Source organism: Gastrolobium bilobum, unplaced genomic scaffold (assembly GCF_033153095.1).
Source record: "Gastrolobium bilobum isolate Gb01-03AN ecotype WA unplaced genomic scaffold, APGP_CSIRO_Gbil_v1 utg9343, whole genome shotgun sequence".
NCBI lineage: Eukaryota > Viridiplantae > Streptophyta > Magnoliopsida > Fabales > Fabaceae > Gastrolobium > Gastrolobium bilobum.
Window position 1 is genome coordinate 1 of NW_026899372.1, and position 27,565 is coordinate 27,565.

Consider the following 27,565-nt stretch of genomic DNA (forward strand, 5'->3'; position numbering starts at 1 on the left):
ATCCATCTAAAAAGCAATAAAACTCCTTCCCTTCTAGTCTATCCAACATTTGGTCAATGAATGGCAAGGGAAAATGGTCCTTTCTTGTAGCATCATTAAGCTTCCTATAATCCTGGCATATTCTCCATCTGAGGGCTCTTTCGTACTCCTTTAGTACTTTTAGCAACTGCTTCATTTCTGCATCAGAGAGAAAAGATGAGATAATAACAGGTAAAGTATTTTCATCTCCTAAGTATGCATATTTAAGATGTTGGGGCAGTGGTTTCAGCTCAATGACTGGAGGTTCTTCTATGGATGGCTTGAGTGTCTTTATCACTCTTTCTCCAAGGGATTCAAAGTGTTTCTCCTTGTATGGCCTTGTTGGTTGGGAATCCATCCATGCTAGACATTCTTTCATCTCCTCTTCATCGTTTGCACATTCTTCTGTTATAGCAACATTTAGTGGTTCTGTCTCTGTCTGCTACTTAAGTTGTTGTAGCAGAACTGCATCCATAGTGTCCATGCTGGCGCATTCTTCCACTTGATCAGGATACTTCATGGCTTTGAGTACATTGAATGTAACTTGCTCATCATTGACTCGCATAGTTAAGTCTCATTTCTCAACATCAATCACTGCTCGTCCAGTGGCTAAGAATGTTCTTCCCAAAATGATGGGTACTTCCCTATCTGCTTCAAAGTCAAGAACAATAAAGTCAGCGGGAAAAATGAGCTTATCCACTCTTACCAACACATCTTCAATTTTTCCTTCTGGATAAGTTATTGATCTATCAGCCATCAACAACGTAACAGTGGTTGGACGTGCTTCTCCTATTCCAAGCTTCCTGAAAATACTCTTAGGTATAAGGTTAATACTTGAGCCTAAATCTAATAATGCATTACCTACATATTGGTTACCAATAGTACAAGGAATAGTAAAACTCCCTGGATCTTTTAGCTTTGGTGGTAACTGGTTCAGGTAGTATTGACTACTTTCTTGGGTGAGAGCTACTGTCTCATATTCCTCCAGCTTCCTCTTCTTTGCCAAGATGTCCTTCATGAATTTTGCATAACTTGGCATTTGCTCAAGAGCTTCAACCAAGGGTACATTAATGTGTAACTGTTTTAGAACATCAAGGAACTTCTTATACTGCTTGTCATCAGTTTGCTTCTGCAATCTTTGAGGGAAGGGAGGTGGTGGTCTTGTTGCTTTGCTGACAGTCTGACCTTGCTGTGGTTTTGATGTAGCAATATTCTCAGTGTCAACAACTTGAGGTTCTTTGGGTTGATCATGATTTCCCACCTCTTCAGCAACTTTATCTTCTTCAATCTGACTCAATGCTTTCTGCTTCTGCTCATGGTAGTTCTTTATGACTTCTGGTTTATCCACGGCTTTACCACTCCGCAATGATATAGCATTGACCTGTTCTTCTCCATTTTTCTTTGGGACTTCAGTATTTCTTGGCAAGGTTCCTTGAGGTCTGCTTCTAAGTGCTTCTGCCAATTGACCTACTTGAGTCTCCAAATTCTTGATTGATGCAGCCTGATTATGAATTATAGCATCACTCCTTGTTATGTAATCTTTCAGCATACTTTCCAGCGAATTTGATGTATCAGATTGCTGTCTAGGTTGATGATGCTGCTGCGTGAATCTAGGGGGCATGGAGCTTTATATGACCTTCCTGCTGTATTTGAGGACAATTGCTGATGTCCTTGATGCTGTCCATGATGTTGTCCTTGGGAATAGGAAAGATTTGGGTGATTCCTCCATCCGTGATTATAGGTATTTGAATATGGATTGTTGTTCCTATTGAAATTACCTATAAAAAAATAGATTAAGGGTTTTGTGGACAGTTATCATAAACATGGGGACCACTACAGAAAACACATGATATAGCATCAGTTATGGCATTGACTGGTTGGGCTTTAGCTTCAGCAGACAGATTCATCGTCTTGATAGAGTTGTTCAAAGCTGAAATTTGTGCTGACAGTGCTATTACAGCATCGAGCTCCCAAACTCCAGTAGCCTTCTTTGGTGTTAAACTTGATCTTTCTACAGGCCACTGATAGTTGTTGATTGCCATCCTCTCTAATATTGCATATGCTTTTGTATATGTTTTTTCTAAAAGGGCTCCTCCAGATGATGCATCGATCATGCTCTTTGTTGGTCCATTAAGCCCATTATAGAATGTCTCCATTTGAATCCATTCGGGAATGCCATGATTTGGGCACTTCCTCAACAGATCCTTGAATTTCTCCCAAGCCTCATAAAATGACTCTTCTTGCAATTGCTTGAAGGTTGATATATCATTCCTGTATTGGGCTGCCTTCATAGGAGGAAAGAACTTCAATAAAAACTTGTCCGCCAACTCCTCCCAACTTCAGATTGATTGTGGTTGTAAAGTATTCAACCATGCTTTAGCTTTGTTGGTGAGGGAATATGGGAACAACTTCATCTTTAGGGCATCAGATGTAACTCCTCTTATTTTGAAAGTGTCTGCTACATCCATAAAATTCTTGAGGTGAAGGTGAGGGTCTTCACTAGGCATTCCATTGAATTGACCAATGATTTGCAGCATGTTAAACATCACTGGCTTCAACTCAAAATTCTCTGCTACTACATTAGGTTGAACGATGCCAAAATGCAGATTATTGAGCGTAGGAATTGCATGCGCTCTGATTGGAATCTCAACTTGATTTAGACCTTCATTGTTATTTCTAGGTCCATCCTCTTCACCGTTTCTCAGCCTTTCTGCCATGTTAGGTATTCCTGTAAGATTGCTACATCTTTGCTGTCTCCTTCTTGCTCGAAACGTTCTTTAAATCTCAGGATCAAAATCTGCTTCTTGCTCTGATGAAGAACTGCTCATACGCTGCAATTAACACCTTGAAAACAGTAAGTAAGAAAGGTAAAGTATATAAAAGAAAGAAAATGTCTTCACTAAAATAAAAACAACTTTATAATTATCCCCGGCAACGACGCCAGAAACTTGTTGTGCAATTTGTAATCAATTAAATCTTCCACACAAATACGCAAGTGCACATGTCACAAGTAATAAAGGGATGTGTGAGTCCAAGTATCGTTCACACAGAGATAAGTGTCAAATAATGATTATTTAGGTGAAGAAAGTAGGTAAAATGATTTATTGTGATGATTGGATTGTAAAATAAAAGACAATTGAAATTAAGAAAACAGTAAACTAAAATAATAGGTATTAAGATGATGGATGAGATATAGGTCAGGTTCAATTTCCCTGATACAGTAATACTGGAACGATGCTTTAACAATGCTTTATCAATGTTTAACTAGTAACCAAACACTAAGGTATGCTGGGGCTTTTGGCCAACCTAACATATATACTCAATAACTAATTCTCACATCTCTATGGTCAAACTAATCACTGAATTGTTCAAGTTCAAGTTCTAGCCTATGTGGATTGAATGACCTCTCTACCCACAACTTAATTAAGTTATTCTTAACGTAATTAATCCACACAATTCAACAAGGGTCTGGATTCGGAAACATCTCGGCCCCAACCTCCTCAATATCACATATGTATCTCTCGACATGCACACATGAATAAGATTAAGCAAACTCATTGAATATCTAATTAAACATTAACATAAACAGAGTTTAGGCATACATCTCAATGTTACAGCATAGGTACTTTATCACCTAACCTATAGAGCAAATTAGCTCATAATGGAATTAAATAAAACAAAAAAGAAAAGAAAAGAAGAACTCATTGGAAAACAGAAAAGAAGATGGTAACGAATGTTGTAGGAAGACGTTGTCACTGCCTTGCTCCAGCAGTTCTTCCCTCTCCAAGAACCTCACTTTCTCTCTCTAAAACGTTCCCACTTGCTTCTGACTTCTCGAACCTTCAACCTCTCTGAACTCTCCTCCAAACCGTGTTTCGAACTGTCCTTTAACTCGTGGGGGAGTTCTTCTTTAAATAGGAAAGATGGTTGGAAAATTGGGCTTTAGGGTTAGGAGTGAAAAGCTATGAATCTTGTTGCTGTAGCTTTATCGTATCCCTAGATTCTTGGGCTGTTGGCACTTGCTTGGATAATATCTTGATCTTCCTGAATTTCTTGTGCCAATGTTGTTGTTGACCGAATGTGAGTGTGAGTTTGTTGTCCTTGTTCTTTGGGATTTTGGGCTTTGTTGGCACTTGCTTGGATAAGATCTTGATCTTCTTTGAATTCTTGTGCGAATGTTGTTGACCGAACAAAAGGTTGTTGTCCTTGTTCTTTAGGATTCTAGGATAAGACTCAATCTTTGAATATTGTCCTTGATCCTTGTGATTTTGGGATAAGATTAAATCTTCAGAAACGTCCCTTGTTCTTGCTGGTGTCTTATCCATTTGTTGGGATTTAACTAACTTTTGAATTTCAAAAGTTCGGTTGTTCCTTTGTCCATGCTGTCATGCTATAGCGCTTGATATATCATTACTTTGTCAGCTTCTCTGCTACAGCATTCCTACGTCAATTTTTCCTGCAAAGACAAACACTCAATAAGTCATCTTTTCTTATATAAAATCAAGGAATATTATCTTATTTTCAATACTTAGTCATCTCAAAGCACTTAATCATAAATATACAATATTTAGCTTAATTATCATGCAAAGAGGTCAACTTATATGGAATTTATGCAACAAATTCATCATAAAAATACTAAATTAACTCTCATTTGGGAGAGTTATCACACTCCAAACTCAAAACGTTGCTTGTCCTCGAGTAACAAAGAAGGAAATGATTAATTGGTCTGCATAAATTTGGCAGCATAATTGCAGCAATGACTATTACTGAGATGAGCAGTTCTGATGTAGCATTCCAACAGCCATGTACACGTGAGAGTTGCCTATGGATTGAGCATGAAGTTTATCTTATTTTAACAATGCTATCTTTTGAACTGTGTTAGTTTATATGTTTTTGGGTTGATAATAAGCATGAAGTTTATCTCAGTAATTAGCATATAAACTCATAAGTAAACTAAGATATACTAAACGAGGACATGTAATATTGTAACTCATAAATTAGTTACTATAATTATACTGGTGAGTGCAATATTATATATGGATTGAGTGGAAAATTTGCATATAAAACTCTCCTTTGGTTGTTCTTTATGCGATAGAAGGATGAATGTTGTAGAAGCCCGAGTCACTATATTGGGTGAAGGTGAGGTGGAAGGAAGCGAAGCAGAACCATGGTTTTATTCGGAATAATGAGTTAGCATCTATTTATTATACTATTGAAAGTGGAGATCATAGTGCTGCTATGCACTCAATTTCAATCTTTGCATCCAATGGCAAGGCAACTACTTGATTAGTTGAACGAGCTGGGGCAGGTGAAGGAAAGTCTGAAACCATTTGAACCAATGGTAATTGATGAATGAAACCACTATTAGCCTAAGTGAAAAATAAAAACTACTAATGAGGGGAACTTTAGCATTTCAGCAATAGTACTAAACATATTCAATGACCATATGTCAGTAAGACAAAAGACTGGATTCTCTTGCATCAATAATAATATTATTTTTTTCTTGATAAACTTGCATCAATCAAGTTTTCACCCTTAATATATATAATAAAATATGAAAACATAGCTTTACGACAAGCTAACAGTTGAATCTTCAATTAAATAAAAAAAATTCGATTACAGCACAATATAATTTAATATCAGAAGTGAAATTCATAGGTAAGTAGAATATTTAGCAGTTTGTCTGTATGAGAATTTATTAAAGAACTAATTTAATGCCGAAGCAGTAACCTATTGGCTAAACAGAAAGAAGAACGAAATAAGAATTGTGAGAAAACACTTTTCTCTTTTCTTGATTTCATTTAACCAAAAACAACCAAATAATAATAGGGTTCTCCAAGCCTTAAATAGGAAAAATAAAATAACAAAAAAGTAAATGACTATAATCATGCGCAATCAAAGGAGATAACGCACAATCAACACATACTCAAACATAATCTAAAAATAACAAAAAAGGAAATAATTAACAATTATTGAAAAACCCTAGACTATGGAATAAATTATAGAAAAGCCCAATCCAAGTAAGTCACCCAGGTGCATTATTCTCCCCTGCCAAAAGAAGATTCGTCCTCGAATCTAACGGGTCTTCATGGTTACTCTTGCACGTTATGCCCTCTTCACCATCATGATAAGGAGACAAGTCAGCAACATTGAAAGTACTAGAAATATTGTATTTCCCAAGAAGTTGAATCTTGTAAGCATTGTTATTGATCTTCCCAAGCACCCTGAAGGGACCATTAGCTCTAGGTAGTTTAAAAATCCTGTTAGCCAGAAAATGTTCCTTCCTAGGGTGGATCCATACCATATCACCTTCCTTGAAAATGGCTTGATTTCTATGCCAATCAGCTTGTTGTTTATATTTCACATCCTGCTTCTTAATATGATCATGAACCCGTGAATGCAACTCCTTTTGCTCCTCAGTGCTCATCCTATATGTAGCTTTGTAGCGAATAACAATTCCTGGCACAAGGTAAATATAGTACTAGATGTCTATCATAGGTGGCAAATCCAATGGCATCTCCTCAGGAACCACATCAATGAAGTCCTCTAGCAATGGCTTAACCTGGAAAGGAATGTCAGAAACACCAAAATTTTGTTCTATCACCGCACAAGCAAATATCTCAATGGAATTGGTAGATTCCTCTTAGGAACCTACTTTGGACAACATAGTGTTCTTTGCCTCTTCCTTCAATTCAGATGGACCCAAGGTAATAGTTAGTCCGTCCTTTTTGAAAGTGTAAGTATTTTTGAAGCCATCGTGCTTCGTCTTCCTATCAAATTGCCACGGCCTCCCCCAACAAGATATGACACACATCCATCGGAATCACATCGCACCATACCTCATTAGTGTACCTTTTGCCGATAGAAAACTGCACGAGACACCTCTTGTTCACCTTCACCTTACTTCCTTTCTTTAGCCAAGCAAGCTTGTATGGTTGTGGGTGTTCCTCTGTTTTCAATCCTAGCATCTCGACCATGGTATTAGAGACTACATTCTTACAGCTCCCTCTATCAATGATCATATTACACACCTTACCGTCGTTGGTGCACCTGGTGCGGAATATATTATGTCGAAGCCACGACTCATCATCAATGATGTTAACATTCAACACCCTTCGGACAACCAAGGCTTCGCCTGAATAACCAAAAATAATCTCACATTCTTCAGACCCTCTATCCACCTCATGTTCTTCATACTCATCATAGGTGGGGTCTATATCATCGGCTTGAGTATCCGCAAAAGTAACATACTGTCGTTTTGGACAATCAGCAGCGAAGTGTCCTAAACCTGAACTTGAAACACCTCTTTGTCGTAGTCCCTATCTTGCTTGCTTCACCATTGGTCACTCTCCCCCTGCTCACTAGTTTCGAGTTAGAAGGTTTCATCCTCGCACTAGTGTTAGCTGTCGAGCTTGAAAACTGTTCTCTGTCAGAAAATCTGGGTTAGAATTTTGAAGTACCTTATCTTCTCTTACACTGCTCCTCTACCTTCAAAGTTAGTCGACATACGTCCTCATAAGACCAATATTGTTGCAGGAATACAACATCTGAGATCTCAGTTCGCAATCCTCCTAGGTAACGAGTAATCAGTTGTCCGTCCTCCTCTACAATATCACAACGCATCCGTAGATGATCAAACTCAGTTGTATACTGTTCAGCTGATAGGTCTCTCTTCTTGAGATTATGGTGCTCAACAAATTCCTCATGCTGTTAGCGAATGGGTAAGAATTTTTGCTGTAATAGTTTCTTCATCTTATCCCAACTCCTGATCGTTGACTTCCCTTCTTTGTTTCAATGCTTCTTAATATGTTCCCACCAAATTGAGGCATGCTTCCTCAAATTGATGAAAGTAAAATGGCCTTGAAGGCCGTAGCATGTGAGAGGGAAAAATAAATTTTTTCATATGCAGAATTACATATGCAATCAAGAATTATGCTTTATGGCATGTGATGTTACCTTTGTTTGTGAGTTCAAAACTCCAAGACGATCAGTGTTAGGTTTGAAGGGTTCAAACCCTCTAACATTGATCCACACCACCCACGTCAAGATGCAAGAACGCTTTCTTGAAAGCCACCAATTGACCACCACAGAGAGGCTTGCTATGCCCTCAATACGTGAAGAAGGAGGCTAGGTATATGTGTTTAGAAGAGTGAAGTCTCCAGCATGAAAATTTCACAAGAGTGGGAATGGTATATAGAAGAATTGGCTAGGTTCTTTTGAAAAACCTTAAGGAGGAACTCACCAACTAGGCGCACAAGAGAGGGAGAGAATTAGTGTATCAAATCAGAATTTTTACTTTACTTATAATGAAAGTGGCACACAAGTGAGTGAGACAAAGGTGGAGCTGTTGCAATTCAAAAATCCCAACAACCTCTCCTTTGAATCGTCATAAGACTAGGTCTTTATCTAGTCAAAATTCTGAACCAATGGTCATCATATGACCACCAATTCATGCGCCCCTATTCAGCCCAAAAAGGGTCCGGATACATTTGAGTTGTTGCATTCAAGTTTGAACCAACTAGCTCACTGATTCTCTCAACAACCAAATCTGATTGGAGCTTGTTGGTTTGAGAAGATGACAATCATCTCCCACCAAAATGGCACCCCAAATCAGCCCTTGGAGATCTCCATAGATCGTCTCTTGATACAAGGGATTTGTTCCAACAAGATCTCATCTTATCCTTTTGTTATGAAACAACTTTTCATAGCCAATTCAAATTCGAATTCAAACATTTAAATTCAAACGTTCAAACATTTAAATTCTAAATTCAAATTCAAATTTCAAATTCAAATTCAAATTTCAAAATTCAAAATTCAAATTTCAAATTCAAAATTCAAATTCAAAATTCAAAATTCAAAATTCAAATTTCAAATTTAAAAATTCAAAATTCGAAATTCAAAATTCAAATTCAAAATTCAAAATTCAAATTCAAAATTTAAATCTTTGATAATTAATTTAACTAATTAAATTAATTAGTAATGTCTTGGACCATCCAAGCCCATTAACAACACCATGCGCCCTCTCCCTCTTAGGTGGGCTTCCAAACTTCATCTTGGGCTAACAACCATTATTAGGCCCAATACCTTTAATGCTATATTATCATGTCATTAAGGTGTTAGTGTGTGACTCATTAGGTCCAACATAGCCACTGACATAAATGGGCTCGGGCCCAACAAGCCCACAACCCATTTAATGACAACACAGAGCACTAGCAATGCTTTGTTGCCCCAGAGCTAGTTAGATTAATGACTTGATCATCCTATTACACATATTTGGTTGCCGTTTGTATTTCTTTTCGTCTCGGTTACCTTCCCATAAAACCTAGGGTAAGGAAGCGTACCAACCCTTGCGGTTTAGGATAAGCTTTATTCGAAATAGGGAATCTTCAATTTACTGACTCTAAAGGCAGATCATCTCATGATCTTTTTTACTATGCATAGATTCCTGAGTCCCTGTAAATGTCATCCCGATTTCTCCGGTTTACAGATAACCTAATCTCTCACAGAGATTTGACGAATTCCTTCAGCTTATCACCCTAGCCCTGTGCTCTTTCAAGACAAGTCCAACAGTATACCTATGAGTCTCCATGTTTCAGGCAGACGAGGTATACAGTCAAAGCATGCCTTCTAGAACACAGTCTAGGTAATAACTTCTGGTCTAAGGAAAGACATACCCAAATATAAAGAGACTACTCTAATGATACTCTCTGTGAGATTTCCTCATAGAGTCTCTTTTGTGGGTCTGTTCAGTGCGAGCTATACCCTTATAGATCAACCCACGACTTTAGCTAAGACATCTCTATATCTGTAGCTCATGAGGTCTTTACCTTGCATCCGAATACAAGTAGATAAGTCGTGCTAGTCGTACCCGAGATCACGGATCCCCATTCTCAGTGTCTCTAGAATAAGAACATAAAATTAGGAATAAATATCTAGTGACCTTGAATCCTCATGATCGTGATCTCATCACAGATACTCAAGAGATACCTATTTTATTCCAAGGGGTTTATCCAGTTACTCATATAAAATATTAACAGTAATATTGAGACAAAATATGAAACAGGATAAATAGTGCTTTTATTTATTTGCGACAATACAAAGGTCCACATATGTCCTAATCTAATTAAAAGATTGTCTCTAGGACATCCATATACTAACAAGCTCCCACTTGGCCTAGAGCCAATCAGACCTAAGTCGTATACCCAAAGCCTCATAATGACTATCATGTTTTCTCTGAGAAACAGCATTTGTCAGAGAATCGGCTAGGTTATCATCTGTGGGAATATAATCCATCTTTACATCCATCCTATCAATAATTTCTCTAATCAGGTGATATCTGCGGAGCACGTGCTTAGATCTTTGATGAGACCTAGGTTCCTTTGACTGCGCAATGACTCCAGTGTTGTCGCGAAGCAACTGTATGGGCTCATCCACGCTTGGAACCACCCTAAGTTCAGATATGAACTTCTTGATCCACACGGCCTCCTTAGCTGCTTCTGAAGCAGCTATATATTCAGCTTCTGTCGTTGAATCTGTTGTTGTCTCCAGCTTGGAACTCTTCCAAGATACTGCCCCACCATTTAAGGTGAATACGAACCCTGACTGTGACTTGCAGTCATCTTTGACACTCTGAAAGCTGGCATCAGTGAACCCTTTCACTGTTAGCTCATCAACCCCACCATAGACCAGAAACGCATCCTTAGTTCTTCTTAAGTATTTAAGGATAGTCTTGACTGCTGTCCAGTGACCCTCTCCAGGGTCCGACTGGTATCTGCTCGTAATGCTCAAAGCATATGAGACATCTGGTCTCGTACATATCATGGCATACATGATGGATCCAATAGCCGAAGCGTATGGAATTCCACGCATGCGATCCTTCTTAAGCTGTGACTTAGGACACATAGCCTTTGAAAGATGTACCCCATGACTGACGGGAAGAAAACCCCTTTTTGACCCTTCCATGCTAAACCTCTTTAACATCTTGTCAACATACGTGGATTGAGATAAACCCAGCAGCCTCTTGGATCTATCTCTATAGATCTTTATACCAAGTATAAAGGCCGCTTCTCCCAAATCCTTCATGGTGAAGCTTTTTGAAAGCCACTCTTTCGTTATTTGTAATATGGGGATGTCATTTCCTATTAACAATAAGTCATCTACATAAAGTACCAGGAAGACGACATTACTCCCACTAACCTTCTTGTAAACACAAGGTTCATCCTCGTTCTTGATAAAACCGTTACTCTTAACGACTTCATCAAAACGAATATTCCAACTCCTTGATGCTTGCTTTAGCCCATATATCGACCTTTGTAGTTTGTATACCATATGCTTCTGATCTTTGATTTCAAAGCCCTCAGGTTATGTCATGTACACTTCCTCCTTCAAGAACCCATTCAAGAAGGCGGTCTTGACATCCATTTGCCAAATTTCATAGTCATGATATGCCGCTATTGTAAGCATGATCCTAATAGATTTGATCATGGCAACAGGCGAGAAAGTCTCATCATAGTCAACTCCTTGTCTTTGACGATACCCTTTCGCAACCAACCTAGCTTTGTAGGTCTGAACGTTGCCATCTGCATCAGTCTTTCTTTTAAAGACCCATTTGTTACCGATAGGAACTATTCCTTGCGGTTTAGGAACCAATGTCCATACCTTGTTTTGATACATCGAATCCATTTCAGATTCCATGGCTTCAAGCCATCTAGAAGAGTCAACATCCTTGATTGCCTCTTCGTAGTTACTTGATTCATCATCCTCGACGGTTTGCTGATTCTCAATCACAAACCCATACCTCTCAGGTGGATGGATGACCCTCGTTGACCTACGGAGTTGTGTGTTTACTTCTCCATTGGAGAACGTCGCCTGCGGAGCAGACTCGGGTTCCTCAATCTGTTCATGTGGTTCTTGAACTTCTTCAAGATCAATCTTACTCTCACTGGCTCCTTGAGAGATCAAATCCTTCTCAAGGAACTCAGCATTCTTTGACACAAACACCTTGTGTTCATCCATGGAGTAAAAGTAGTATCCCTTAGTCCCTTTGGGATACCCCACAAATAGACATTTAGTACTCTTAGCACTAAGCTTGTCTGATGCTAACGCTTTGACATAAGCTGGCGATCCCCATACCCTGAGGTAACTCAGGTTGGGTCTCTTACCATTCCATATCTCATATGGTGTGATCTGAACAGATTTAGACGGTACCCTATTTAGAAGGTATGCCGCTGTGTCTAAGGCATATCCCCAAAACGATTTTGGAAGTTGAGTCTCACTCATCATAGACCTGACCATGTCTAACAAGGTCATGTTTCTCCTTTCGGAGACACCATTTTGGTGTGGTGTGTAAGGTCTAGTAAACTGCGAGAGAATTCCATTTTCTCTCAGATAATCCTGAAACTCATGGCTCAGATATTCACCACCACGATCTGATCGTAATGTCTTAATCATCTTGCCACGTTGTTTCTCTACTTCATTCCTAAACTCCTTGAACTTTTCAGAGGCTTCGGATTTATATCTCATTAGGTACACGTACCTAAATCTTGATTTTTCATCAGTAAAGGTGATGAAATAGGAGTATCCTCCTCTAGCCTCTATAGACATTGGCCCACAAACATCAGTGTGAATGAGTTCTAATAACTCACTAGCCCTATGACTCTCAAGCCCTTTGGGCTTGTGACAAGTCATTTTTCTAGCTAGACAAGATTCACATTGTCCATAGGATTCCAAATCCATGGAATCTAGGTATCCATTTGCATGCATCCTAGACAATCTTGTTTCGTTTATGTGCCCTAGTCTACAATTCCAAAGATAAGATTGATTATCTATCCTAGGTCGTTTCACAGCTATATTGAGCACTTCAGTTCCCATTTCCAGAACATACAATCCATTTATTAAAGAAGCAGTACCATAAACAATATCATTCGAAATGATAGAAAATGTACCATTCTTAATACTAAAAGTAAAACCATCTTGTTCTAAACAAGAAATAGAAATAATGTTTCTAGAAATGTTTGGAACATAAAGACAATTGTTCAAATGCAATAAAAGGCTTGTAGGTAAAATAAGGTCGGCATCTCCAACAGAATGAGCAGCAACCCTTGCTCCATTGCCAACGCGGAGGTCCACCTCATTTCTCTCTAGTCTCCTTGGGCTCCTAAGCACCTGCAACATATTGCAGATATGAGAACCACAACCGGTATCCAATACCCATGAGGTAGGATTAGCACAAGAATAATTTATCTCAATCATGAAAGTACCTGAGGTAGAAGCATCACCATGCTTCTTGTCCTTCACACTCTTCAGGTAGTCTGGACAATTCCTCTTCCAATGGCCTTTCTTGCCACAATGGAAGCACTCAGCATCGTTTTTGTCCTTGGATGCACTCTTACCCTTCTTTTTGCCTTTCTTCTTCTTGGGTTTTCCTTTGGGTTTAAGGGAGTCTCCTTTCGCAGGCTCCTTGCCCTTACCCTTTGCCTTGCTAGGCCCACCAATCAGAAGAGCATGTGTCCTATCCTTCTTGATAGACACTTCAACAGTTGTTAACATGCTTAACAATTCAGGCAAGCTCACAAGCATCCCATGCATGTTGTAATTCATAATGAATTGACTGAAGGAAGGTGCAAGCGAGGTCAGGACTAAGTCATTACTTAGCTCGGCATCCACCACGAAGCCTAGATTTCCTAGCTTCTCAATGAGCCTGATCATCTTAAGAACATGACTGCTCACAGACGTGTTCTCAGACATCCTGCATGAGAACAATTCTCTAGAGGCCTCATACCTCTCATGCCTGCCTTTAATCTCATACAAATCCTTGAGATGTACGACAATAGAGGGAGCATCCATATGCTCATGCTGCTTTTGCAGTTCAGGCGACATGGATGCCAACATGATGCAGACGGTCAACACATTGTCATCCATGTGCTGTTTGTGGGCCTCGAAATCAAATTCTGCGAACCCATCTTCCCCTTCCCTAGGAGCTACGGGTAATGCAGCATCCAGGACATAAGCTATTTTTTCGGCCCTAAGAACAATTCTTAAGTTCCGATACCAGTCCATAAAGTTTGAACCGGTCAGTTTGTTTTGATATTTCATAATAAAATCTATTGGTCTATTAAAAGTTTTTATATCTTGTTTTGATATATAATTTTGTATCTATTCTTATAGACAATTTTTGTTATCCGTATGGAACTTAATAATGTTGTTATTATCGAGTATTGACCGCAGTGACAGTGGATTAGTCATACTAAAAACTGAAAACGATGTAAAGATGATTTAATTAATATATTTAGACATGTTGTATAAACAAATTATTAAAGACTTTAAATAATTTGCCCCTCCCACTATTTTATCTAAGTCAATGACTCTTCCCATTTGACTTAGGGTTAATCTACTTTTAGATTTTACCTTAGTGAGATTAAGAGTGCGATTATCTATTTTAACCACCGTCTGTGACCGCAAGATTAATTTAAATAATAGGTTGATCCTCATCAACAGTATCTCATACCCTCTCTTAACATTAGGTTGACAACTCCTTGTCACTTAGTGGTGCATCTCATGCAACCAACCTAGCATTATTACCCTAAGCACATAAGCCCGGCTAAGCCTGCAACTTATGTCTCAATTAAGTATTAACCAGCACCCTAAGTGTCTAACACTTCTAATACTACTCTTACTCAACGAAACAGTGGGTCCCAACTGAGTTGTGGAGCACCACTATGTAGAGGAGGTTCGAGTAATATTGGTGGTGGGAGGTAATCATATGCTTAATAATTTATTCCTTTAAAGGTTCCTTTTATTTGGGGTTTATTAGGTCTCATCAAACGCATTTATATTATTATCATGCTAGTCGTTATCCTATGTCAAACATCTATCGGATTACACTAGTCGTAATTGGACATGCATAATAATACATACAAACGCGATTTGTCCAATTCATGCATACTAGTCGTTCAAAACATAAAAGCATACATGCATATAAAACAGTTTTATTTGAGATGCTCATGGTGCTCGTGCATTTGTCCATCTTGCTTCTCAAGCATCGGCTCCTCGTCGTCTATACGCCACTAGCCTAATTATCTAATTACATATAATTAAAGAAACTCCAAAACATCTTTGGAGGGACAAATAATAAAAATACAAAATTCAAAATTCAAATTACAACTCTAATTAAAATAGAGCAAAATTACACATTAATTTAAAATTTGAATTTCAAATTTCGGGCACCATGACCATCCCCTTCCAAATTGCACCTCGAAATTTAAACAGCTTGCAAGCACATAATATCAAATATTATATAAATATTTCCTCACATATATTTTGATAATTTAACAATTAAAATATCAAAACAAGAATCAAAATTCAAAAATTTTCCAATTTTCTCCAAATGGTCGAATTTTGCATCTTTATGCATAATTCAAATCTTTGTCAAATCTTTCTCAAAGATCACAAAAATTAAACCATTTATTCAACCATAACTCATATGGCCGAACCATACATCATCATATACAAAAATTTTATTAAATAAAATCATGGAGAAAATAATGTATTTGAATATTCACATCATGGCAGAATCATATTCCCTTTTCAAAAAAATGTTTCTTTTGAAAACTTTCACAAAGAATCAAAACAAACAAAACCATGAGGTCATGTAGATATATGAACACCATAATCATATTAAACATGTTCATAAAAAAAATCCACATGCAAAGAATTAATCTTTAACAAAAAGACCTTTTGACCGTGAGAAAATTAATTTCACAAACAAAGTACCATCACCCGCCGATAGAAAAGCGACCGGGCTCTGATACCACTTGAAAGTAAAATGGCCTTGAAGGCCGTAGCATGTGAGAGGAAAAAACAAAATTTTTCATATGCGGAATTACACATGCAATCAAGAATTATACTTTATGGCATGTGATATTACCTTTGTTTGTGAGTTCAAAACTCCAAGACGATCAGTGTTAGGTTTGAAGGGTTCAAACCCTCTAACGTTGATCCACACCACCCACGTCAAGATGCAAGAACGCTTTCTTGAAAGCCACCAGTTGACCACCACAGAGAGGCTTGCTATGCGCTCAATACGTGAAGAAGGAGGCTAGGTATATGTGTTTAGAAGAGTGAAGTCTCCAGCATGAAAATTTCACAAGAGTGGGAATGGTATATAGAAGAATTGGCTAGGTTCTTTTGAAAAACCTTAAGGAGGAACTCACCAACTAGGCGCACAAGAGAGGGAGAGAATTAGTGTATCAAATCAGAATTTTTACTTTACTTATAATGAAAGTGGCACACAAGTGAGTGAGACAAAGGTGGAGTTGTTGCAATTCAAAAATCCCAACAACCTCTCCTTTGAATCGTCATAAGACTAGGTCTTTATCTAGTCAAAATTCTGAACCAATGGTCATCATATGACCACCAATTCATGCGCCCCTATTCAGCCCAAAAAGGGTCCAGATACATTTGAGTTGTTGCATTCAAGTTTGAACCAACTAGCTCACTGATTCTCTCAACAACCAAATCTGATTGGAGCTTGTTGGTTTGAGAAGATGACAATCATCTCCCACCAAAATGGCGCCCCAAATCAGCCCTTGGAGATCTCCATAGATCGTCTCTTGATACAAGGGATTTGTTCCAACAAGATCTCATCTTATCCTTTTGTTATGAAACAACTTTTCATAGCCAATTCAAATTCGAATTCAAACATTTAAATTCAAACGTTCAAACATTTAAATTCTAAATTCAAATTCAAATTTCAAATTCAAATTCAAATTTCAAATTTCAAATTTCAAAATTCAAATTCAAAACTCAAATTCAAAATTCAAAATTCAAAATTCAAATTTCAAATTTCAAAATTCAAATTCAAAATTCAAATTTCAAAATTCAAATTTCAAATTTCAAAATTCAAAATTCGAATTTCAAAATTCAAATTCAAAATTCAAAATTCAAATTCAAAATTTAAATCTTTGATAATTAATTTAACTAATTAAATTAATTAGTAATGTCTTGGACCATCCAAGCCCATTAACAACACCATGCGCCCTCTCCCTCTTAGGTGGGCTTCCAAACTTCATCTTGGGCTAACAACCATTATTAGGCCCAATACCTTTAATGCTATATCATCATGACATTAAGGTGTTAGTGTGTGACCCATTAGGTCCAACATAGCCACTGACATAAATGGGCTCGGGCCCAACAAGCCCACAACTCATTTAATGACAACACAGAGCACTAGCAATGCTTTGTTGCCCCAGAGCTAGTTAGATTAATGACTTGATCATCCTATTACACATATTTGGTTGCCGTATGTATTTCTTTTCGTCTCGGTTATCTTCCCATAAAACCTAGGGTAAGGAAGCGTATCAACCCTTGCGGTTTAGGGTAAGCTTTATTCGAAATAGGGAATCTTCAATTTACTGACTCTAAAGGCAGATCATCTCATGATCTTTTTTACTATGCATAGATTCCCGAGTCCTGTAAATGTCATCCTGATTTCTCCGGTTTACAGATAACCTAATCTCTCACAGAGATTTGACGAATTCCTTCAGCTTATCACCCTAGCCCTGTGCTCTTTCAGGACAAGCCCAACAATATACCTATGAGTCTCCATGTTTCAGGCAGACGAGGTATACAGTCAAAGCATGCCTTCTAGAACACAGTCTAGGTAATAACTTCTGGTCTAAGGAAAGACATACCCAAATATAAAGAGACTACTCTAATGATACTCTCTGTGAGATTTCCTCATAGAGTCTCTTTTGTGGGTCTGTTCAGTGCGAGCTATACCCTTATAGATCAACCCACGACTTTAGCTAAGACATCTCTATATTTGTAGCTCATGAGGTCTTTACCTTGCATCCGAATACAAGTAGATAAGTCGTTCTAGTCTTACCCGAGATCACTGATCCCCATTCTCAGTGTCTCTAGACTAGGAACATAAAATTAGGAATAAATATCTAGTATCCTTGAATCCTCATGATCGATACTCAAGAGATACCTATTTTATTCCAAGGGGTTTATCCAGTTACTCATATAAAATATTAACAGTAATATTGAGACAAAATATGAAACAGGATAAATAGTGCTTTTATTTATTTGCGACAATACAAAGGTCCACATATGTCCTAATCTAATTAAAAGATTGTCTCTAGGACATCCGTATACTAACAATTGATAGCGACCAGTTTGACCTTCTGGTCTTCTATCAAGTCTCTGATATCAAAGACTCTTTCGACGGTGTGTAACCAGTCGATGAACTCATCTGGATGAGTGGTTCGGGATCTCAATCTTCACCCCAATATTGGCAAGAAAGGATTGATTTCCAGGTTGAATTCGTCCTCGTTGCTCCTGGTTCCAGTCCCATAATGGGTTTTCACTCATTTCCTCCTCATGAGAAGATTTTTCAGATTCTCTTCCTTCATCTAACTAGTCCAACTGTGTTTGGGCAAACTGTTGTTCGAGCTCCTGAATTTGTTTACCTTGTTCTGCCATTGTAGCGGCCATTGCTACAATTATGGTGTCTCGCACGTCGATGTGTGGTTGTTCGCCGTTGCCGTTAAGGGTGTTACCACGTCCTCTACTGCCGTCGTTGCCTCGACCTCGTCGTCCATGACCTTGACCTCGACCGCCATTGTTCTGTTCAGCCATTTATGTGGCAACCAGAGCTCTGATTACCAAATAATACCAAAGCATTAACTTATTGGCTAAATAGAAAGAAGAACGAAACAAGAATTGCGAGAAAATACTTTTCTCTTTTCTTAATTTTATTTAACCAAAAACAACCAAATAATAATAGGGTTCTCCAAGCCTTAAATAGGCAAAATAAAATAACAAAAAAGTAAATAACTATAATCATGTGCAATCAAAGGAGATAACACACAATCAACGCACACTCAAACATAATCTAAAAATAACAAAAAAGAAAATAATTAACAATTATTGAAAAATCCTAAACTATGGAATAAATTATAGAAAAGCCCAATCCAAGTCAGTCCCCAGGTGCATCATAATTGATCCCAAAAGCTTAAGCTGTTGGGAGATGACATTTTTAATGGTTTATATCATACCCCTCACGCAAGAATCATTTGGGCTTGAAGCGTGGATATTACACAGACCCAATTTTTTATTTTATCTTGTGCTTACTTAATTCCACTAGAAAGTAAGGGGGGATGAGAATCGAACTTGTGTTGTGATTTCGTGGTTCCTGAAGCTCTAATACCATATTAAAAAACCAATTCAACCCAAGAGGTTAAGCTGTTGGGTGACGACCTTTTTAATGGTTGATAAGATTTCGTAGTCCGTGATAATAAATGGATGGCCAATTGTTGTTATCAAAAGAATTAACAAATAAAGTGAAAAAGTTTTGAACAGTGGTACTTATCATTACACCTGAGAAATCTTTTGCATGCTTTAAGCGGGAATGTAAATTATATGAAGGAAACATCAAAATCAGTAACACAGAACTCACATTTAGCATAGATCTCATTAACTTTCTTGAAGTCTTTCAAGTCAGCCAACCTGGAGAAAATAAATGGTATAAACCCAGTTATCTTGCCAGCACTCAACACAATCTAAACTAATGAAGAGCTAAGAATTCATACAAAATTATGGTCTTAACAAATGATGAGTAGTTGGCACCCCCAAATTTTAGGATCTCTCCTCTGCTTTTAAGAAGCTGCAATGTGTAATTATTTCAAATGTCAACCACAAAATCAACAAGTGCACTTTCATAATAATGGAACATCAAGAAAACATTAATTGGATGTTACTGGGAAGCGAGAGAGGAATTTACATGGACCTACCAGACTATGATTAATGGCATTCAAAGAAATGTCGCAAAAAATGTTGATATATCTATTTTCCACTTATACATAAAGACATGCATTAAGAATAGGTGATATATTAAGTATCAACATTATTAGAATATTAGGATTCTAATGACTCTTCTTGTTTTAGGAGTCTAATGATTTTAGTGGTTTTAATGGGTTGGGGTTCTACTAGTTGTCCTAAACTAATACTTGACCTAGTCAATTAGAGAAAAAAGGAATGTTGGTGTTGATTGCCTTTTCTGCTCTTTCAATTTTAAGAAGGATTTCTTATCCTCCTTTCCCTCTACACTCTCCTTCTTGTTGTCTTAATGAAATTCTTCTATAATCAAATAAAAAGAGGAGTAGTAGTGTTTTGTATACGCATCTCATTTCAAGCGAAATATAATAATAAATTAATAATGAGATTCCAATAATCATTTTGTTCAAAATTTCCAAAGTTAGCTCCTATATCAACCAAGTTTTTCCCCCAAAAAATCCATTTTCCTGGAATGACCAAGGTCTCATGTTAGTTTCACTAGCATATCTTGACCAATTAAAAATTCTTTTGAAAAGAGAAAGTGTTAACTCAGCTTCATGCGTAATCAGTTAGTAAGCTTTCTCACTCATAGTGGTCATTCTAAAGCATAAACCATATAGGGAGGATTTATGTTGCGACTCGGCAAGTGCACCGGTCGTGAAGTAATAAAGTGTACCTGAGTACGAGATCGTTTCCACGAGGATCAGAATTTCAAGCACTAGTTCGCTAATCGCGTTTTAGTTGGACAATCAAAAATTTAGATGAAGAGAATTGTATTTGAAGAACTTAAAAATTAAAGACAAATAATGAGATGCAATTAAAGAATTTTCATAATTAAAAAGACAATTGGAAAAGATGATGATTGATTAAAGATTTAAAAAACAAGCGTAGTTAAGGTTTCGACTTCCCCCAATATCCTCGTGATGTTATGAATTAAAGAGTCAATAACCTTTTCTTAATATAATGCCAATCAATTCTATCTAAGTTAATTAGGGCTCAATTCCTTGTTACCCTAAATCTATGTGATCTTGAAAGAACTCTAGTTCCCCGATTATTCCCCAAGAAAACATGCATTAAGATCAAGAATTTAAAGATTGCACAATTACCCTATGTCTTTCCCTAGATCACAAGGATTATGATAAATTTATCAATTCAGGGTTCATGCACCAACATCCATATTGTCATACAATTCCCCTAAATCATTCTATAAGGAGCAAACTCATAGAAAGCATTAAAGACAAATAAATTTATTCAATTATAAAAAGAAAAGAATTCAAAGACAATTTAATTCATAAACATAAAGATTCAATTGGGTTCCATCTACCCCTAACTACATAAAAGTCTAGCCTAGCATACTGAATTCAAAAACAATAATGAAGAAAAGAGAACCCCAAGCCTCCATTGGTGTGATGTAGACTTGGTTCCTCAGTGTTTCAGCGCTCCGCAACAGGATTCCTCCTTCAGGTCTCTATGTAATTCTCTGGACTTGTTTTGGTGTTTTGGTCTTGACCTTCAGCTCCTTATTTATAATCATTGGAGTTGTATCCTTCATTCAATCTCCCAACAAATCTGTATCAGATTTGTAATTGATTCTATAATTGTTTCCTCTTTGCATTTAAGATCTTGAAGATTGGTTGACAGATTTGAGCTTTGAATCTTTGTTGTGATCTTCCATCATATCTTCCCATGGATTTATATCTATTCTCAATCAAGATTCATTTGTTTCCACTTTGTATTTTTTGTAAAATCTGATGCATATTTTGATAAAGATATAAGATATCTTTTGGATTTAGATTTGGCCGTGCATGGATATTTTAGCGTGCTGTTTGTGTGCTAAAACGTCCTCACAGTGTGTTGTTGTTGCCTATGGGCGTTTTGGCGTGCTGTTGGGCGCCAAAACGTCCTCTTCGAAGAGTTTTTGGTTGCTTCTGGAGCATTTTGGCGCTCTGTTATACCGCCAAAACGCTCTGGTCCAGGGAGTTATTGTGGTTTTCTTCATTTAGAGCGTTTAAATGTTCTTCTTGGACGCCAAAACGTCCTCCTCCAGCTTGCAGATGCTTGGAATCTTGCTTCCTTGAGGCTTCAACTCCTCTTGTTGCTTTCTTTTGGTTCCAAAGGGCCATAATAGATGTAAAAATCCTTTGAAATAAGAAGTATGACAACATGTTAGCAAGATATTCAATTATTGTGACTTCACGGTATAAAACCCTAATTTTCATGCAATTCATGATATATTTTAAGTATAATTAAGCCTAAAACCATGGTAAACCAAGGGTTTGTCAATTTCTCACTTCAAGATTGTCAACACTTAATATCATAAAAATTACTCATCAGTTAGGAGTAAAGTCATCTAATTAAACCACATCTCAAGCCCAAATTCTTATAAATGAACAATCAAACCTCATAAGCCCAAAGTAAAAAGAAATGTGACAAAAGTACAAATACTAAGAAAAGATCCATATATTACAAAATGAAATACTGCAAGTTTAGATTCAGAGTGATCTTCTTGTACCTGCTCTGTCTGATCTTCAATATTATCAGAGATAAACTTCCTCGTCTGCATCAGAAACAAAAATCTATATTATCAGGGCATCATTTCATCATGCAGCTAGCACATGTATTCTGATGCTGAAAGATTAGAAGACTGAATTGATGAGTGAAATTTAGAAGGACAACACCAAACCTCAGGAACAAGACCAAGAACACCTGACACAAACAAAAGGTTGTCGGCTTTAATTGCTTAAGAATATGGCCTCAACGCTGCTGGGGCCTTTTCAGTCTGAACAGCTGTGATAGAAGAGTTAAGGTACAATTTTGTTTCTACTTTCTACCTTTAATGCAACTCATTTAGACATAGGGGTTTATGGGGACCAAAACGCGCAAAATTTAATACAAACAAATTGTTTGATTGAATTAAAATTTAACCTTGCATATTTGGTGAAGGCTTAACAATCCACATCAAAAAGTTTTGGAAAGTACAAGAACACTTGTTCAACCCCCTCTAGGTGTTGTTCGTTTCGCATCCGCATCAAGTAGCCACTTGCCCAAGAGCAAAGGGGTTGAGTAAGCAAATGAATGCTCTGATTGCTCTCAGAATAAAGGTGGATAAGGTAAGGTTCAGAAATCTTGCTTGGAATGAGACCTATATAAAAAATTCCCTTTGTTTTGTATCCATTTATCCACTGATATAGCTGAATATATATGATATGGATATTCTTTATATCTATACAATGAGCAAAAAACATAAAATTTCTAAGTAATTCATGATGTTGAAGAATCTATGGATTAAATATGAGAACAAAATCCAACCTTTGGGGCCTTTTGAGGAGGAGTTGCAATCTAACGGTTCAATTACCATTTTGAAGGTCATTCACGTCTACTCATGGATGTGATTAATTAGGTTGAGATTAGAGATGAAAGGCATATTGAATATGGAAGTGGAGATTTTGTAGAACAAATAACTTCTATGACTTCCATAGAGGGATATAGACCAGCTTCAATATTAGATATCCTCAATTGGGTGTAGATGAACATGACCATACCAATCCTGTATCAACTATAAAAAGGCTTATCTTGAATCCGAAATATGACCAGTCATTTAGCAAGAAAGAGCTGAGACAAGCAAGAGGAACAAATAAGTATTGCCTTGAAGGAATTTTATCGTAAGCTTCAGCTTCAAAAATGCTACAGGTGACATGGCATCCGCCTTTCCCTGTTAACTTAATAGTGATGAGAGCTTGATTATCTTTTACAAGGCTAATCATTATGCTTGATTGGTATGCAGCTTCTTAAACTGGTTGGCATTCTAAAAAATTATGAAGAAGTATGACATGGTCTCCTCTATGATTTGAATGATAATCTTAGGTTGCAATATTTTGAGTTCGGTTTTGTCTGACTTATAACATTGCAGGCCAGTTCAAGGAAAGCATAAAAGGTTGCTTAAAGATGTTGACTATTCTTATGTTGGCAGCTCAAATGAAGTTGTATCTTAAATTCATATTCTCTTATATTCTTTCAGTTAATCAATTATCTTCCAAAACCAAAATGCTGCCTGCTCCATCATTTATTGTAGAAGTTAATAAACTGATGGAAAGGTTGGAGCATGCCTTAATTAAGCACTTTGCAAATGGGAGTCGCAGAAAAGGAATAAACACATTAAGACCAACTGCTAAGAGGGAGCGGAATAGAATGACATTCTTATTGGGTAAGGGCACCAAGAAGTGGTTGATTTTAAAATAATGGCAGCAAATCTTGAGGTGCATTTGTACTATGGTGAACGTTGAATAATAACCAAGGAGCAGTGCAGACACTAAGTAAAATGGATATATAGTAATATCTACTTATTTTTTACCATGTTATGAAACTATTTCCACTAGCTCTCGTGTTTGCAATCCTTGATTCATTTATGCTCACTAAAATTTCAATTCCTTCAATCTTTGTCAGCACTATGCTTAGAAAGAACAAACCATATTCAGTTTAATTTCTCACTCTGGCACTTGACTATTTCTTAAGTCAGGGTTGTTCAGTGGCTGCTCAATTAACCTCATTCTTGCACTTATTGCACTCATACATGCAAGAAATATTCTATAATGTGTGTTTGTATATTTGGAAAACACATTTCTTCTTTATAGGTAGGTTGGAGATGTTCATATCTGTTATGCAATTACATAATTGTGTGTTTGTATATGTAATATTCCAAAAAATTAACAGTAATTTATAATAATAATAAATTAATAATAATAATAAACTATAAATTAGTAGTAATAATATATATATATATATATATATATATATATATATATGATGGTTATATTATAGATAACAAGTTATAATATAAATTTTGATAAAATAATTGTGTGCGATATGAGTGCTATTGGAAAATAATTTTGATACTTTGTAACGCTCTAGATTATTTATAATAAAATAATATTAATATGTATATAAATAATCTAGAGTATTACAAAGTATCAAAATTACAAAGTATTACAAAGTATATATATACATATTAATATTATTATGTATATGTATATTAATATTATAAATAATCTAGAGTATTACAAAGTATCAAAATTATTTTTCAATAGCACTCATATCGCACATATATCGCACACAATTATTTTATCAAAATTTATATTATAACTTGTCTATAATATAACCATCATATATATATATATATATATATATATATATATATATATTATTACTACTAATTTATAGTTTATTATTATTATTAATTTATTATTATTATAAGTTACTGTTAATTTTCTGGGATATTACAGGAACGTTCCCAATTTAGCATGGAATCGAGGATGCCAGAAACTCTATTTCACTGGCTGTCAAGAATTTAATAACCTGTTTGGAAAGTAGGGAACTTGAACATCTTTTGTTCAGAGTGGGAACGACCGCAGAGTGGAAACGTCCTTAGTACTGGGAACGCCACATCTTCCAAGCTTAGGAATATAAGGAGTTTTACACCATGTTAGTTTATATGGACTACATGGTTGATGATATTAAGCTCATGTAAGATGTTCCGCATAATGTATGACTTACAACTAAGTATTTGAGTTATATTGGTTAAGAGGTAATTATTCAACAGAAAATAGAAAACGAGTAAAAGAAAAATTTAGCCATATTTAATTCAATTACTGTAATTTTAACTGCGCTTAATATCATATGCAATGCTAACAAATCGATTCTAGAACAGGTGTTAGACATAACACAGAAAGATCCTTTTTTCTTTCCTCGGGCTATTGCCAACCTTCCTTTGGGCGAGTTTCCAATTTTCCTGCATTGAAGTAGTTTACCTATTGAGATGAGGTTGAGTCATATGTTTGGAAAATGTTCGACCTCCTTTAAAATCAATTTTCAGCTCACATCGGTCATAATGGTGACTTCACAAATACCGACTATCTTGTCAGTAACTTAGTTACCCATCTTCACAATACCAAAATGGTCACTTTGATACAATGTGAAAAATCCTTTATAAGGAGTGACATGGAAGGATGCTCCTGAGGTCATAATTCATGAACAATCATCATATGCTACATTGAGATAATTGTCTTTTCCAATTAGGAAGACATTAACCTTTAGTCGTGGTACTATTCTAATCTTTCTTCCTCATACTTATTTGGTTTGGCTCAACATTGCCTCTTTTCTGATATCTCTTTAGAGTTCAGTACTAGGATCTCTCGTGACTCAGTTTCCCATAGCAGAAGCAAGTAAGGTTAGTATTGACTTTGACCAATTTTGAGACTTGTCTCATCCTTGACTTTTACTTCTACCTTGGCACTCCACTCTCCCATGGTTTTCAACGACATTTGCTTTATACTGGCTGGTTATCCCTCATTCTTTCCTCCTAGCCTCTTCATTCAGCAGGTTGTCTGTTACTAAGTCCATGTTCATCTTCCTTTCTGAGGCTGAGTAGTTTAGCGTCACAACCAAAGTATCCTAAGTCTCAACTCTCAGGCAATAGCTGAGAAGAAAAATAGCTTGCAACTTATCATCAATTGTCATATTGATCTTTATCAACTGATTTATGAGCCCCTTGTATGTGTACATATGCTGAATCATGATTTCTTCTCTCTGGTATTCCAATTTCATCGTACCTAAATGTGCTTTGTTATGTGGCGTCTTCTTCTGAATCATAGATCTAAGCTTTGTCCATAGCTCATGACCAATTGTGTAGGTCGAACATGCTTGAACAAACTCTTGTCAATATATTTGCAGATCATAACAATCACCTTCTAATTTATGAGCTCCCACACTTTTTCAATCTTCCTTTCTGCCTTCTCGACACTCAGGATTGACTCATACACATCTTTGCAATAAAAGTGATGCTCTATGAAGGGTTTCTAGTAGAACATGTCACCATCATAAGTGATGGTACCTTCTATCTCTAACCTCGCATAGCCCTTCATTTAAGAGCTCTAATACCACTGTTGTGGAAGGAACTAGATGCCCATAGCCAAGTTAGCAAAAATGACAAAACAAAACATAAAAAATTAAGGAGATAAGCAATAATACTATTCATATTAATATTACATGTATTATAAAATATGGATTAATACATACAATGATAAAATAACATCATAAACATATGATTACGTAAATAAAAAAGGGTTATACTTGTAACATCCCAAGAGCTGGCAAGGGCAGGGAGTGATCGCCGGTGCGAAAGGGCACAGACAATGAGCGGCTCATGCCAAATCTTGCAGCTTGGGGGTTCATGAATGAATCGAATCAACACCCGAAAGAGAGGAATTCCAGAGACTGTGCTGGTATGGGACGGTACAGTTAGGAATGGCTTATAAGAATTAATTGGTACTACCTATACTAACAAGATGCATCTACTTTTCGGTAGCCCGGATCGGAAGAACTCCACAGTTAAGCGTGCTTGACTTGGATCAATTCTGGGATGGGTGACCTCCTGGGAAGTTTTTCCGGGAAGTGTACGAGTGAGGACAAAACACACTGAAAAGTCTCGTGTTAGTGTGTGGGGATAGTCATTGATTCTTGCAAGTGGCCGGGCGTTACAAGTGGTATCAGAGCAGGGCCTCTCTTCCAGTACGGTGTGGTTCGAGGACGAACCAGGCGGAAGCTGGTGGGCATGTAACATCCCAAGAGCTGGCAAGGGTAGGGAGTGATCGCCGGTGCGAAAGGGCACGGACAATGAGCGGCTCATGCCAAATCTTGCAGCTTTGGGGTACATGAA

At 37.0% G+C, this 27,565-nt stretch overlaps 1 protein-coding gene, 1 non-coding gene and 1 pseudogene across 2 annotated transcripts; 1 reads left to right on the top strand and 2 right to left on the bottom strand.

Annotated features, from left to right (window-relative positions):
• Window positions 1–592: 592 nt before the first annotated feature.
• On the bottom strand, window positions 593–1,639 carry LOC133290002 (uncharacterized). The gene has a single exon (XM_061488043.1). It carries the CDS (start codon window positions 1,637–1,639, stop codon window positions 593–595), a length of 1,047 nt encoding a protein of 348 aa, XP_061344027.1.
• Window positions 1,640–2,190: 551 nt separating this feature from the next.
• LOC133290005 (small nucleolar RNA R71) lies at window positions 2,191–2,295 on the top strand. Its single transcript, XR_009748569.1, has one exon. It is a non-coding gene; the product is annotated as a small nucleolar RNA R71 (small nucleolar RNA).
• Window positions 2,296–5,217: 2,922 nt separating this feature from the next.
• Window positions 5,218–23,618, bottom strand: LOC133290003 (reactive Intermediate Deaminase A, chloroplastic-like; annotated as a pseudogene).
• Window positions 23,619–27,565: the final 3,947 nt, after the last annotated feature.

Coding starts and splice junctions, on each gene's coding strand:
- LOC133290002 (XM_061488043.1), bottom strand. CDS start 1,639: ATGCCCCCTAGATTCACGCAGCAGCATCATCAACCTAGACAGCAATCT.